This window comes from Macaca fascicularis, chromosome 9 (assembly GCF_037993035.2).
Source record: "Macaca fascicularis isolate 582-1 chromosome 9, T2T-MFA8v1.1".
Taxonomy (NCBI): Eukaryota; Metazoa; Chordata; class Mammalia; order Primates; family Cercopithecidae; genus Macaca; species Macaca fascicularis.
Window position 1 is genome coordinate 20,224,670 of NC_088383.1, and position 16,133 is coordinate 20,240,802.

The 16,133-nt window shown below is 34.1% G+C and overlaps 1 protein-coding gene across 1 annotated transcript in view; it reads left to right on the plus strand.

Annotated features, from left to right (window-relative positions):
- Positions 1-16,133, plus strand: part of MALRD1 (MAM and LDL receptor class A domain containing 1) — a 673,535-nt gene that overhangs the window by 268,285 nt on the left and 389,117 nt on the right. Inside the window, exons 23-25 of the mRNA XM_074000837.1 lie at positions 4,781-4,937; positions 8,235-8,345; positions 12,043-12,256. Coding sequence (XP_073856938.1) covers positions 4,781-4,937; positions 8,235-8,345; positions 12,043-12,256 — 482 coding nt within the window. The remainder of the gene's footprint in view (positions 1-4,780; positions 4,938-8,234; positions 8,346-12,042; positions 12,257-16,133) is intronic.

Genomic DNA, 16,133 nt, shown 5'->3' on the forward strand with positions numbered 1-16,133 from the left:
TTATGGTTAGTGATTTTTGTATCCTGTTGAGGACAAACTTTCTTATTCCCACATCATGAAGATACTGTTATATAAGTTTTCATTCCAAGTATAATCTACCTGGAATTTGTTATTTTTGAATGCTGTGAAATACCGGTTAGGGTTCATTTTTCCCTCTCATGGCTAACTAACTTACTCAGTTCATTTATAAAAAACGTTATTCTTTCCAAAACTACTTCACAAGAGCCACAGTTTTCATAAATCAGATGTCCAAATACATGTGGATCTGTTTCAGGACTATTTCTTATAGTTCTCTGGATTGTTTGTTCTTGTTCTAATTCCACTCTGTCTTAATGTTTTAGCCTATTCAGGCTGCTATAACAAACAAACAAAAAAAAAAAACCATAAACAGAGAGACTTATAAATGAAGCACATTTATTTATCACAGTTTTGGAGGCCTGGAAGTCCAAGATCATGGTGCTGGCAGATTTGTTATCTGATGAGTACCTATTTCTTCCTTCATAGATGGTGCCTGCTTGCTGTTTCCTCTTGTGGTGGAAGGGACTAGCTAGCTCTCTGTGATCTCCTTTATAAGAGCATTAATCTCATTAAAGTCACTTAATCGACTCCCTAAAGGCCCTGCATACTAAGATGATCACCTTTGTATTTAGGAGTTCAACATGTGAATTTGGGGGAACACAAATGTTCAGACCATAGCCCCTGATAACTCTATAATGAGCCTTTTTTTTTTTTTTAACTTAAAGCATTTATTGATTTAAAACATTTAATGCATTTGCAGAAAAAATCTTAACTTTAAAGTTATTTTCTTTTGTAGCCACATATGAAATGGAATTTGTAAACTGCTAACCTGAGTTTTATAAAACTACTTTTTTTGTTGTTTGTTTTCAAATTTTACTTTAGGTTCTGGGATATATGTGCTGAACGTGCAGGTTTGTTACATAGTTATACATGTGCCATGGTGGTTAGCTGCACCTATCAACCCATCATCTAGGTTTAAGCCCTGCATGCATTAGATATTTATCCTAATGCTCTCTCTCCCCTTGTCCCCACCTCGACAGGCCCCGGTATGTGATGTTCCCCTCCTTGTGTCTATGTGTTCTCATTATTCAACTCCCACTTATGAGTGAGAACATGCAGTGTTTGGTTTTCTGTTCCTGTGTTAGTTTGCTGAGGATGATGGTTTCCAGCTTCATCCATGTCCTTGCAAAGGACATGAACACATTCTTTTTCATGGCTGCGTAGTATTCCATGGTGTATATGTGCCACATTTTTATCCAGTGTATCACTGATAGGCATTTGGGTTGATTCCAAGTCTTTACTATTGTAAATAGGGCTAAAATAAACATATGTGTTCATGTGTCTTTATAGTAGAATGATTTATATTCCTTTGGGTAAAAACCCCAAAATGGGATTGCTTGATCAAATGGTATTTCTGGTTCTAGATCCTTGAGGAATCGCCACACTGTCTTCTACAATGGTTGAGCTAATTTACACTCCCATCAACAGTGTAAAAGTGTTCCTATTTCTCCACATCCTCTCCAGCATCTGTTGTATCCTGTCTTTTTAATGGTTGCCATTCTAACTGGCATGAGATGGTATCTCATTGTGGTCTTGATTTGCATTTCTTTAATTACCAGTGATGATGATATTTTTTTCATATGTTTGTTGGCTGCATAAATGTCTTCTTTTGAGAAGTTTCTGTTCATATCCTTTGCCCACTTTTGATGGGGTTGTTTTTTTCTTGTAAATTTGTTTAAGTTCCTTGTAGATTTTGGATATTAGAACTTTGTCAGATGGATAGATTGCAAAAATTTTCTCCCATTCTCTAGGTTGTCTGTTCACGGTGATAATAGTTTCTTTTACTGTACAGAATCTCTTTAGTTCAATTAGATCCCATTTGTCTATTTTGGCTTTAGTTGCCATTACTTTTGATGTTTTAGTCATGAAGTCTTTGCCCATGCCTGTGTCCTGAATGAGTCTTGATATCTGATTAAATCCTCCAACTCTGTTCTTCTCATGATAAAATTAGCTATTCCCGTCTCCTTATATTTCTATATGAAGCTTAAGATTAGTTTCCCAATTTCTGAAAAATAAAGTCTATCAGGAGTGTGTTGGGATTTCATTGAATCTTTAAACCAATTTGTGAGGAATTGATATTTTTAAAACACTAAGTTTGATAATTCACACATGCGGTGTTGCTCTGGAGTCAGACTGCATTGCCTCAGGCGGGGCGATGGGAATCATCTCTTCCCAACTCCCGTTCCAACTGGGAGACAGAGATCCAAGTTATGTAGAGATTTGTAAGGCATATTAAACATATTTCAGTTATTTCAAAACTATGTTTTAATTCATGCATGATAGATGTATGTAGCTCCAGAGTACATGTGATAATTTAATACATTCAACTAAACCATAAAGATCAAATCGGCGTACCTGGGATATTCATCACCTTAAATATTTGTCTGTCTTTATGTTAGAAACATCTGAATGATTCCCTTCTAGCCACTTTGAAGTGTACAGTAGATTATTATAAACTATAGTCACCCTACTGATTTATCAAACACTAGGTCTTTTTCTTCCATTAAACTGTAATTTTGCACCCATTAATCAGCTCCTCTTTATTCCTTCTTGCTCCCCCTTCCTGGTGTCCTATGTCAATTAAAAATACTTTAGCAGGTTTTAAGACGTGCATTGGGGGACATGATTTAATCCAATATCCATTAAAAAATTATTCTAAGTGATGTGTGAAGAAAGAATAGAGTGAATCAACAGTATATGTGAAAGAACAATGAGATTTATTATTCTAAGCAAGAGGTAGTAAAAATGTGATGAAGTGATAGCATTAAAATTGGAGAGGAATGGACAATTCAAGCTACATCTCATAAGCAGAACTCAATTTCCTGGTGGACATTTAGATGTAGCACATTGAAATAATTTTCAATGAAGTGTAATAAAATTATAATAATCCTGACATTTGCTTAAAGAAAGATTTGCAGGTTAAATAAATCATATGCATATAGGTATGTGCATGCAATTTTTTCTTGACTATTGCTTCTATATATCTGAATGTGTAAGTATATCTATCTTTGTTCTGGGTATCCCTGTTATACTGGGATATTTAGCGTATTACATATAAGAAAGAAAGCTGGAAATGCTTTTTCTCTGAGACATAATTCAGACAAATACAAATGATAATTCTGCCTCTTAAAAATTAACTCATAACTCTGTGGTTTGCAGGACACTAAAGTCCTTATTTCATTAGGAAGAATGAATGATATAAACCTAACCACAAAGTACAACTACCATTTTTTTAATATATAAAATATGCCAGGTACGGTGTTAGGTATTCCACATATTTTATTTATGATTCTTATTAACACCATACATGGAACTATCTCATTTTCTGAAATGAAGAAACTAAGATGTTTAGAGAAGTTAAATAATCTGCCCTAAATTGACCATCTAGGAAATGAGGACGCCTGAGGCCAAACCCTGCTGTGTCTTTTGCAGACAATTCTATTCCTAGAACCTTGAACAGCCACTGGCAAGACTTGCAAGACTGAGCCCTCTGTAAACACATGGTGACTGAACGACTACTTCCACCTCTCTTTCCATCTGTTTGCTGTTCATAATTCCCCCAAAATGATAAAAATTTTCAAAATAAATAGCTTTAATAAGAAGCAAATTTAAACTTTAGTTTCTAGCATCTACATTTAAATTAGAAAGTGGCAAGAAATCAAGTTAATCCAAAACAGAGTGCCAGAATACCAAACTGTGTGGATCACTTCTTTATGCTTCAAAAAGCTGTATATAACCTAGAATGACTTTAATATTTTATTCTCTTTTGAATTAATTTTCCAAGTACAGTTATAAATTCTTTCTTTTATAGCAGAAAATATATTAATATTTAATCATTTCCATCATTATTTTTCCTTTTTAATTTAGGCCTAGGAAAGAAAGGATATTCTTTAAAATTATGCACAAGGTTACTAAAATGTGTTGAAGTGAAACTGAGCTAAATCAATATAGAGAAAGTAAATTTGAATGGAAACCCTTTGAGACAGACCAGTTTCCTGTTTTTTATCCCCTACTTATTCATGTTTTTCCTTCCTTTAATGTTTCTTCTAAAGGCAATCAGTGCTTTAGGGCCTCATTTTACTCACATTAAAATTAGCTCTAAAATGCTAATTAGAGTATTAGTGGTATTATGTAAAAATATCAACCAAGTTATTACAGATTTGGTAGTTTCAGCCTTTGTCATAATTTTATACACATTGTACCAATTGATATCATGGGTTCAAAATCAAAGTGGCAAAAGTATTATTTCTGATGAAGGTAATGGGCGATAATTATGCTATATAACACATTATACTTTTAGGAAAAAATATAAAGCAATAAAATATGGTTAGTACCAAACTATACTATGTTTTACAATATTCTTTCTCTTCTTCTTCTTTTTTTGAGATGGAGTTTTACCTTGTTGCCCAGACGGGAGTACAATGACACGATCTCAGCTCATTGCAACTTGCACCTCCTGGGTTCAAGCTATTCTCCTACCTTAGCCTCCTAAGTAGCTGAGATTACAGGCACACGCCACCACGCCCAGCTTGTTTTTTCGTATTTTTAGTAGAGACAGGGTTTCATCACGTTTGCTAGGTTGGTCTTGAACTCCTGACCGCAGGTGATCCACCTGCCTCAACTTCCCAAATTGCTGGGATTACAGGCATGAGCCACCGCACCCGGCCTCTTCTTTTTATAATATGATAAATTCCTTTTCCAGAAATACCACAGATGGCTGGTACCTGTATGCTGACAGTTCTAATGGGAAATTTGGTGACACAGCTGACATTCTTACTCCTGTCATTTCATTCACGGGACCAAAATGTACCTTGGTGTTCTGGACACATATGAATGGGGCCACCGTTGGTTCTCTTCAGGTACTACTTAGGCAATCACATTTTCTGAATTTTCTCTGTAAAAGTTCATAGTGCATAATTTGGTATCATTAAAATATATTCTGTTAATAAGTGAAAATGGACAATTATCAACACTTCACTAGATTTGTAATGGTATGATGGAGTAAAAACTTTAGCAGAATTGGACATGAATAACTAGTAGGTAATTTTTATTCTATTTAATTATGAATGTTGTCTCTATGCTGAGGTTGCAGCTTCTGGGTAATACTATTTTACACTTGAAACATATGCATGTTTCAGTATCAGTCTTCTGAGTATAACACAATCAAATAAATATATACACTTGGGTAATATCTGGATGTGTCTTCTTATTGCCTTTGATGGTAGTAGTACTACATTCTGCAATAGTCTTTTTCAAAATGTTTCTCTGTTTAAAAAAATTAAACTGTTTTAAACACATAAAATGTTTCAAGAATAGCACAGACAACTCCAATATATCCTTCACTCAGAGATCTTATTTTTTTTTAAATGAGTTGTCCTGGTAATGTCCCCTATAGAAAAAAAAAATCCAGTATAGGATAATAGATTATACCAAGTTATTTCTTTCTACAGTCTTTCAAACAGGAATAATTCCTTATCTTCCCTTGGTTTTTATAAACTTGCTATTTAAAAAGCCAATAGCCACATCATTTCGTAAAATGTCTCTTAGTTTAATTTTACTGTGTTAAACTCTTTTTTCCCTATCAATAAATATTTTGCGAAGAGAAATCAGTATGAATATTGATTTCATCTCCATTTTACCCACAAAGTTTTGCCTTCAGTGGTGGCTTTTTTTTTTTTTTTGCCTGAATTAATTTTACAGTGCTGATTGCCTAACTGTGATTTTCTAACTCCATTATTCTGTCCACATTTGTAGGTTGGATTCATGTTGAAAAAAAATTCTCATCTCTCTATTTGTCTGTTCATTTACTGTTCTATATCAATGTGGACTCATAAGTTTCTATTTTAGTCAACATAATAGTATTATTATTTATTTGGTCCTCAAATTGTCTCGCATTTGGAAATAAGAGTCCCTCTTAACCAACTTCCATGTCTCTCTAAAAAGGCCCATTGTTCTTTGAGCATATTCTTTCTTTTTGGCCAAGATGTTATAAACTTTTTATCCTGTCCTGTCTCTGGAATTAACTATTGTTTCAGGAAGTCCTGTATTTTTTTATTCTGGGTGATCCAACATATACAGGCCAGAGAGCAGTTCTGGCATGTTAATTCAGAGCCCCAAGTCCTTTCTTCCCATACTGTATATTCCCTGGTAGAGAATAATGCATAAGGTTCATGAGTAATATGCGTAGACACATCAGTTATACTGAAGAAGCCAACTAAAATTTGGAGCATCTCCATTTATTCTGTTTCATAGCTTATGTGTTACTTTCCAGGAAACCTTGTCTGAAAATAAATCCACAAATTCCAGAATTGTATATACTATGAGCAGTTTTAGAGTAGGGCTATCTTGCTAGAAGCAATCTATTGATAAGGACTCTCCCCCTCTTAAATACTATTAGCTTGCCAAGAAATCTTGAGCGTATTTGCAACAAGATTAGACATGAGTTTCCTGCTTTTTCCCCAGTAGAGAGATACAGACTGTGACCAACTGCTAGGTCATTTATTTTCCAAAACATTGATTGCAATATTAGTAGTAGGTGCTACCCCGACTCCTATTTTCTTTTATTCTAGGGTTTTCCTGGCTATTGTTACTCATTTACTCATTTTAGACAAACGTAGTTTCTTTCAAAAATGTTGTTTTTTTTTTATTGGAAACATTTATTGTCTGAAAACAGTTTAAAAGTATATTTGTGTGTATACATGCATGATTTTGTTTAATAATCTAAAGGCATCCAAATGGTCTTCTGGATTGATGTTATAACTTATTGTTGTAAAGTGACTTTTTAAAAATGGTTTTAGGCAAAGCAATTACTACTACTTACTGTACGATTTTTGTCAATGAAATGAGAATTATTTGCCTGGAATATTGTGGGGTTAGGATTGATGATTTGAAATATGCTCTCTTTTTTTCAGTATAAAATTTGGTATTGGTAGATTAACTTTTTTAAAAGAATTAAAATTTTATAAGTATGGAATTATAAAATGAATAAAATGATATCTATGCCTGATTTTTTTGTGCATAGATAAATAAAATAACATTAAATGTTGCATTAATAAGTTTCTTGAACATGTTTTTTCTCTGTGATTTGTATATAGTGTGGTATTAATATAAAGAAGACTCATTTGCTATACATTTTTTCCAATGCCTTTCAAAATTGATTTTTACTTATTGGTTAGAAATGATATTTTCTTGACCTTGATAGTGTTCCAAATTAATTTGAATTTTATAGACTGATAATTTAATGATAGTTTTGCTGGTAACACATTTTTTTCTATGACTCTGGAAACTCCAATTACATTTTTAAAATGTGAATTTCATTAAAAAAACAGATAATGAAATCATTAAAGTTCATCTTCACTTTTAAAAGTCAGGACTTTCACAAATCTTTTATCTGAATAATTCTTTGGTTGTATAAATTCTATTTTTAAAAAGTAGTGTTGTGAAATCATTTAATACACTATCTAAGTCAGTTATTTTACAATCTGAAATTGTTCCACTCTCCTATGAGCCTTAGTTACTCACTTCATGGCTCATTTTGTATCATTCTAAAAGAAGAGCCATAATAGTTTGCTGAGAGTAATCTGGATTCTGCTTTACGGTGAGGGTACCGTACTGATGAGAATATGTTGGTTTCACGGCTGTTGGGCAGGAAGCTCTTACTGGTGCAGTATAAATAGATGCTCACTCATCTCACCCATCTGTGCGCTTACAATGAAATGAGCTGACATTGTAACATTACTGCCCCTCTGGAACCATCTAATGAGAAAGATCATTCTCAAAAGAGTGTTTTAGTAAGCATTCCATACTTTCTCATTTGACCACAAGAATATTATATAATATATAAAACAGCAATTGTTACTGCCACCAGATTTTTAAAAAGTTAATGTAGTTGAGTTCTTAATTAAGTGGTGTCCAGATACCTTAGGACTTGACTGACAGATATTCATGCTCATCTTTATTGTACAAAGCTTGTGAGGTACCCTAGGGGCACAATGCTGTAGAAAACAAAGATATCTAATAAAAAAATGTCTTAGCTCTTCTCTCCGGAACTTCATGTTGATATTGCAACTAAAAAAGAATCACTGGAAGAATTCTACATGTTTGCAATTTCTCAAGATAAAATACTTCAATGCCTTTTACCTGATTTATCTCTGCAGGTACTCATCAAGAAAGATAATGTGACTTCTAAATTGTGGGCTCAAACTGGATGGCAAGGTGCACAGTGGAAGAGAGCAGAAGTGTTTTTAGGCATTCGTTCACATACACAGGTGTGTAATACAGGTAGTTATGGGGTGAGTGAGTTCTGCTGATTTTTTTTTCATCCTATTTCCTTCCATACTCACAGTCTTCTTGCTCCCCATTCCCTTTTTGATATGTTCTATGGATGCGTAGACATGACATATAACACTCCATGGGGCATTTTACATAAGGAATTGACAACTTCAGAATACTCCAATTTCTTCCAAGTAGATATTCGTACTTCTAGGAACATTTAATTTGAATAACAACCTTCCTTCACTCCCCAACCAGCCCCACACATATAAAGAACGTTTCCCTCTGTTTTGCAAATATATTCTCAGAGCTTGTACAGCAATTAATTCTTTCAAACCCAATTTAAAAGATAGTCTTTGGAAAACATATTATATTGTTAAACCTTATTATAGGCAATAGATCCACCTAATTTAAAAATATTTTTTGGGAGGCACAATATTATGTAATGCTCTACTTGTCTTCATGGAATTTGTGATAATAGTAAGAGGATCAGACCTATACATATTAATAACTAAAGAAAAGTACTAGTATGCAACTGAAAATGTTTAAATTGAAAATAAGCATGTGCTGAAATGTTTGGCACAAAGCATATTTCTTATGGATTACCAAGAAAGCAAGGCCTCCATTGGCTGCTGTTTTATTGGGAATTTTCTTTAAGATGAGGCTTAGCTCTGAAGATTTGTTAAAATTTGAATAGGCAGAGTGAGAACACAGAGCCATTTATGTACAGCATTTTCTTCTTAGTCTTAACTGCCTGGGTCTTAATTCCATGAATTTAGAGCCGTTTATCTCCAGATAGAAAGGATAAAATTCTTGTTGAATATTGCATTTTCACTCTTCCCCGTGCAGCTGGGGTAGTCAAGTTGGCTGTGAATGTTCAGATAAATACATCTACAACCATGTGCTTTCTCTGATAGATCAGCTGCTCCCAACTCCAGTGGGAGTATACAGGCTTCCATTGTATAAAAGCATTGATAAGTATTACAGCCAATTTCTTAGAATGATAGGTGTAGTAAATCCTATGTATCTTTTGCCTCTCTCTGGAATCCAGTTTTCTTATGAATCACTTGTAGATAATTTAGGATGTGTATAAGAAGGAAGTTCAACTTGAAGCAGTAAAGACTGAATAGCTATTTCATAGCCTTGCACAATATGAAAGTTTTGTTAGAGGGATCCCAACTGTTCTGCCTCTCAGGTCTTTAAACTGAGGCGAAAAGAAATCTCATCAAGAACATGTAGAAGGTTTTACTCTGTCACACTTGGGCTTCCACCCCAGGTGATGAAGTCTTAACTAGTTCTGTGCATGTAAAATGTCTGTATAGTAAAATAGTGAAGTAATATTAAGGGGAATTTCAGCACATATAATCATTATTAATTTAGCCATTCTGAATTTCTAATTTTTCACATATTGAGATTAAAGAGAAGTATACCGCTGATTTTTTTGACTCTTAAAACTAAATATTAATGGCTTGTGAATATTTGCTGTTTTATGTGTGATTTCTTCCATAAAATATTATTGAGCACTTACTGCATGCAAAGCACATTGCTATGCACCATGCATGAGAGAGTCAGTGATGAGTTAGGCACACTCTTCACGATTCTGCCGTTTCTTACAAGATTATTCTCATTAGTCTCACAAAGATGAGTGCCTCTAGCCCTTGAGGAAACATGTAAAATATTTTTAGAAATGGTATGCTGAACATATCTGGGAAGTTTGTATAATTTTATTTGGGAACACCCCCAAATTTAGACAAAATATTTAATTATAATTTTTACTATTAGAGCAATCACATATGTAGCACTTACTGAGTGCTACATACTATTATATGAATTTTTAAAATATTTACTCATCTTGCTTTCACAATAATCTTGCAAGTTACATAGTATTATCATCTCCATATTATAAATTGGAATACAGAAATACCCAGGTGTTAGGTCTTCTGCTCTAGTTATGTAACTACAAGTGGCAGAGGCTGACTGTAGACACGGTCAGGCCTTTCACCAGTCCACAGTGCAACTGCCATGCTACATTGTCTACCAAATTTTACAAAAATAATTAACCCTGACTTTATTCTGTCTGAAAAAAAAAAGGATACATTGTAGTTTCTCTCTTTTTTAAGAACAGTTAATCACATTCAGTGTTAAAGTCTAGGGAATCCCAGCCAACACTGTGTGAAATGTTGAGATGTAAGTGATGATTTGATTATTTGAACAAGGCAAGCAACTGAGTTTGGACCTATACGACAGAAGATAAGCAAATTAATAGTGCAACCTTCATTGCATTATCTGATTTCTTATTCACAGAGCATTACAGCACATATTGAAATTTTAGACTATCCAGATCTTTTTTATTTTGCATATCAATATTTTTCCATGGCTCGATTTCCCTTTTAAGAAAGTCGTAGTCCTTATTATACTTTTTGGTTTCATCTCTTTTTAATCACTTTCAAGCTCTTCATCTATTTTACTAATTTATTTTTTTCTTTCCAAGCTCACCTACTATGAAGAGCAGTCTATTCCTTTTATGTAAATTCACTATACGAACACAGTTATATTTTTCTTTTGATAATGAGAGAGGCATGATTTCAATTATTCCATCTTCTCATGTTAAGAGGAGAACACCTAGGTTCACACAACAGTATAAAGACCTATCACATCTGAAGGGAAAAAAAACTATAATTATTTATTTTAAGAAAAATAATCGTCCAGAATTGGTCAAAAGACATTTCTAAATATGGTAACAGTAAATATTTTGTACAACATCACTAAAGTAAAACTGTCCTTGTTAACTCACCTCTAATTGTTCTAAATTTATTTTGAAATATCTGAATATTTCTTATGTTAACATATACATACTTAGCTTGCAGAAAAACTTAATAAAAAGACTGAATTCATTTCACTGAAATATCCTAAACTACAGAATATGTGATGTTTTATGTAGTTATGAAACAGCATTCATTTTTATTTCAAGCAATGGTATTGTTAACAAATTGAAGATGGAATTTGTAAAACCATTAATGATTCCTGTTGCTATTCTTCATTCTTCCTGATTCTACTGAAGTCCACATATGTGGGAGATCGTCATCAAACAATAGGACACGTGAAGATTCTGTTCATCACATATATGAATCAAAAGCAAATCAAAGTCAATTCCAAAGATGTGTCCAATTAAAAAAAAAAACACTCATGGTATTGAAGACTTATCTTTTAGCTTTCAAATAGTAGGAATGGAGAGATCTGAGGAATGACAAGAATTGAGCAAAATAAGGAATCTACTTGTATCTTTTCACTCCTTTCACTCTTGGTACTTTATGTCATCCGATCGACCTACTGCTTTCCTGTGCAGCAATACTCTGAAACAGGAGTAGGTCTTGTTTGACATCTGACAGCTGGCAAAGGCAGTAGTGGATCGGTGTCTCCTGCCAATTTTCTAGACCTATCTCCTAAAAATCTAGACATGAGCCAGTGGTGTTGCCACTCCCACATTCTTAGGTGTTGAGGATGACCTAGGTCTTAAATGGTCCTTAAATTTCCTGGGTCATTTTCAACATAGGGATATTAAAAAAACAAGGCAAAACAAACAGGTTCCAGCTTGATGTGCTTGATAAATAGTGTTTGTCCAGGTTTTGAACTTCTTGATTGACAGTGTAACTGTAACTGGCTTTTTTTTTTTTTTTTTTTTTTTTTTTTTAGATTGTCTTCAGAGCCAAACGTGGTATCAGTTACATAGGAGATGTAGCAGTGGATGATATTTCCTTCCAAGATTGCTCCCCTTTGCTTAACCCAGATAGAAAGTGTAATGCTCACGAATTCATGTGTGCTAATAAGCACTGCATTGCAAAGGACAAGCTTTGTGATTTTGTGAATGATTGTGCTGATAATTCAGATGAGACTACTTTCATTTGTCGTAAGTAAAAGGGTTCTGTTTTCTTACTTTTACCTTCAACTGCCATAGCCTTACTCAATATGCTGCGTTTATTGTTGAAACATGCAGAGTGTGTGTATCTCAATACCGGGGGAAGGTAAGGTGATTTAACTTGATTCTTTCCCTCTTTTCTCTGAATAATTCATTTATACTCATAATTCATTTAAAACCAATTGATGACTGTGTGTGTGTGTGTATGTGTGTATTAATTGGAGATAAATTGGAAAACAGGTGTCTTCAAAGAAAAACAGAATGGAAACAAGTATTTTTCATATGAAAGTTTTTTTGTTTTTTTTTTTTTCTTTTTGTGAGACGGAGTCTCACTCTGTTGCCAGGATGGAGTGCGGTGGCATGATATCAGTTCACTCCAACCTCCGCCTCCCGAGTTCAAGTGATTCTCCTGCCTCAGCCTCCCGATTAGTTGGGACTACAGGCATGCACCACCATGCCCAGCTATTTTTTGTGTTTTTAGTAGAGATCGGGTTTCACCATGTTGGCCAGGATGGTCTTGATCTCTTGACCTCATGGTCCACCTGCCTTGGCTTCCCAAAGTGCTGGGATTACAGGCATGAGTCACTGAGCCCGGCCTGAAATAAATTTTTTTTTTTGAAAAATTACAGGCAAAATTTTCATTAAAGACAATTCATGCAGGGCTGGTGAGCCTACAAGCTCTGATGCATGTCAGAGGATTGTCATTTCTCTGTGTATGTTGTCAGATGTGATAGGTTGTTAAAAAAAATCAACACCCTGATAAATACGTGTATATAAAATAGACATAGTGATCTCTCAAGGAGATACATATCAGCTGGGTGATATGGTTGAAAGAGATCAACTCATAATGAACACCATATATTAAAATATCCTTAGCTAAATGGGCCGTATGTACTCATTCTGCTAGGCCTGTAAAATTGTGCAACATAGTCCATTTGTGGCTTCATTTAACTGCAAATGAGGTGAATATAAATTGTCAAAATGAAGGTTGACAAATTATGTCACCATTACCTTTAATAATTTCTGAACTAGAATATTGCAGTTTAATATTATTTGCTTCTTGGAACCAAAACTGAAATATCATGAACAACTTCAGCTCACATATACATAGAACTTTTAATGTTCAAAGCCTTTTTTATTTATTAATCTTCATTTGAACTTCAGAAGCCTTGAGAGTTAGGTGGGAAAGATATTATTAGTGCAGTCAACAGATGAAGCTGTCAACAAGAGTGGCTTAGGTTTTGTCAAAGTTCATAAAACTTGTACGGATAGAGTTGGTCCTAGAACAGAAGTTTTTTTTAATTATTATTATTATACTTTAAGTTCTGAGACACACATGCAGAACGTGCAGGTTTGTTACATAGGTTTACACATGCCATGGTTGTTTGCTGCACCCATCAACATTAGGTATGTCTCCTAATGCTATCCCTCCCCTAGCCCCCTAGCCCCTGACAGGCCCTGGTGTGTGATGTTCCCCTCACTGTGTCCATGTGTTCTCATTAGAACTAAGTATTTTGATTTATGATCCAATGTTTTGCCCAAGCTACCATACCACTTCTTTTAAAACAAATTATTTCAACTTTTATTTTAGAATCAGCGGTACATGTGCAGGTTTCTTGTATAGTGTGATGGTGAAATTTGGGGTATGATTAGTCTTGTCAGCCAGATAGTGAGCATAGGACACAATAGATTTTTAGCCCTTTTCCTCCTCTCTCCCTCCCCACTCTAGTAGTCCCCAGTGCTTATTGTTCCCATGTTTATGTCCACGTTTACCCAGTGTTGAGCATCCACTTACAAGTGAGAATATGCAGTGTTGGGTTTTCTGTTCCTGCATTAATTCACTTAGAATTATGGCCTCCACCTGCATCCATGTTGGTGCGAAGGACTTGATTTCATTCTTTTTTTAAGACTGTGTAGTATTCCATGGTGTATATGTAACAGATTTTCTTTATTCAGTCCGCCACTGATGGGCGCCTGGATTGATTCCATGTCTTTGTATTGTGACTCGTCCTGCGATGAACATAGGAATGCGTGTATCTTTTTGGGAGAAAGATTTATTTTCCTTTGGTTATATACCTAATAATGAAATTGCTGGGTCAAATGTAATTCTGCTTTGAGTTCTTTCAGAGTCTTCAAACTCCCTTCCACAGTGGCTGAACTAATTTACATTCCCACCAGCAGTGTGTAAGCTTTACCTTTTCTCGGTAACCTCACCAACATCTGTTATTTTTTGACTTTTTAATAATGGCCATTTTGACTAATGTAAGATAGAATCTCACTGTGGTTTTGATTTGCATTTCTCTGATGATTAGTGAGGCAGAGAATTTCTTTCATTTGTTTGTTGGCTGCTTGTTTGTCTTCTTTTAGAAAAATGTCTGTTCATGTCCTTTGCCCACTTTTTAATGGTGTTGTTTTTGCTTGTTGAATTGACTAAATTCTTTATGGATTCATGAAGTGTGACCTTTGTTGTATGCGTAGTCTGTGACTATTTTCTCCCGTTTTGTAGGTTTTCTGTTTACTCTGTTGAGAGGTTATTTTTTGTTGTTTGTTTGTTTTTTCTGTGCAGAACTCTTTAGTTTAATTAGATCCCACTTGTCAATTTTTGGTTTCATTTCAATTGCTTTTGATGATTTAGTCATAAATTCCTTGCCAGGGCTGTTGTGAAAAATTCAGTTTCCTTGGTTTTCTTCTAGAATTTTTATAGTTTTAGGTCTTGCCTTTTAAGTCTTTAATCCGTCCTGAGTTTGTATTTATATATGATAAAAGGTATAGTTCCAGCTTCATTCTCCTGCATATACCCTACCACTTTTGTGTATAAATGAATCTTAAAAAAAAAAAACAATATTTTTACCACAAAGAGATGACAAGTGTTTGAGATATGATAAGTGTTAACTTTGATTTGATCAGTACTATAATATATACATATATTAAAACATTACACTATACCCCATAAATATGACAATTAATGTGTCGGTTGAAAACAAAACTTATTCTCTATAGACATAGATGGCCTTTTAAAATCACATGACTATATATTCTTTCAATTTTGGATTATTTATTATATACATTATTATATGAACAAGGAAAAATACTTTGCTACTCTGGAATTCTGTATTTGTTAATATTTATCTTTACCTTATGAATATTTTCTGCTGTTGTTTTAGTTATTTCTGTATCAAATGCTTGTACATTTTCTTCATTGTCATTTTCAATTAAATATCACACAAACATATAAGGTTAACAGTTAGAGCACACATAATGCTTTTGAATTTTATTTGTAATGTCACTAGTGTATCTCTTTCCTAGAGATATAGTTTAGTGTAATTTTTCAGAATTCAAAGTATCATTTTATTTCTGGCTAAATATTTCGTGAGCTCTTTGTATTTAAGCTCTAAAGTTGTGCATATTTCTAGGAATTTCTCTCTGTATGAGGGAAAGTATGCTGATTTACCAAGGGAATCAGAAATATATTAAAAATGTACTGTCTTGGTAGTTCTTCTGTTTCAAACCTAAAGGCCAAAGTAATCATGAGCCTTTGGAGGATAAGTTGTACCAGAAGGTGCTTTTTGGTGAATGATTGCAAAATCTCTTGTTCTTTTTTTTTTTAGATTTGAGTGGGCATATTCATACCAGTAATATTAGAGCAAGAAAGCTGAATTAGTTCCAAATAATGCCCAGGAATAAAACTTTTTCAGCTGCTGGTACAAACAAAGAAATTAGAATAAACCTGATTTTGGCATTGGTTGCCATGACATGAGAATTATCTCTTTTAACATAGCATTGCTAATTTTTTTTTGAAGTTCAACTGTGTTTCCAGTCTACTGGTCTTAAATGTTATGTTTTAGTTATAAAGTGACTGGAATCTGCC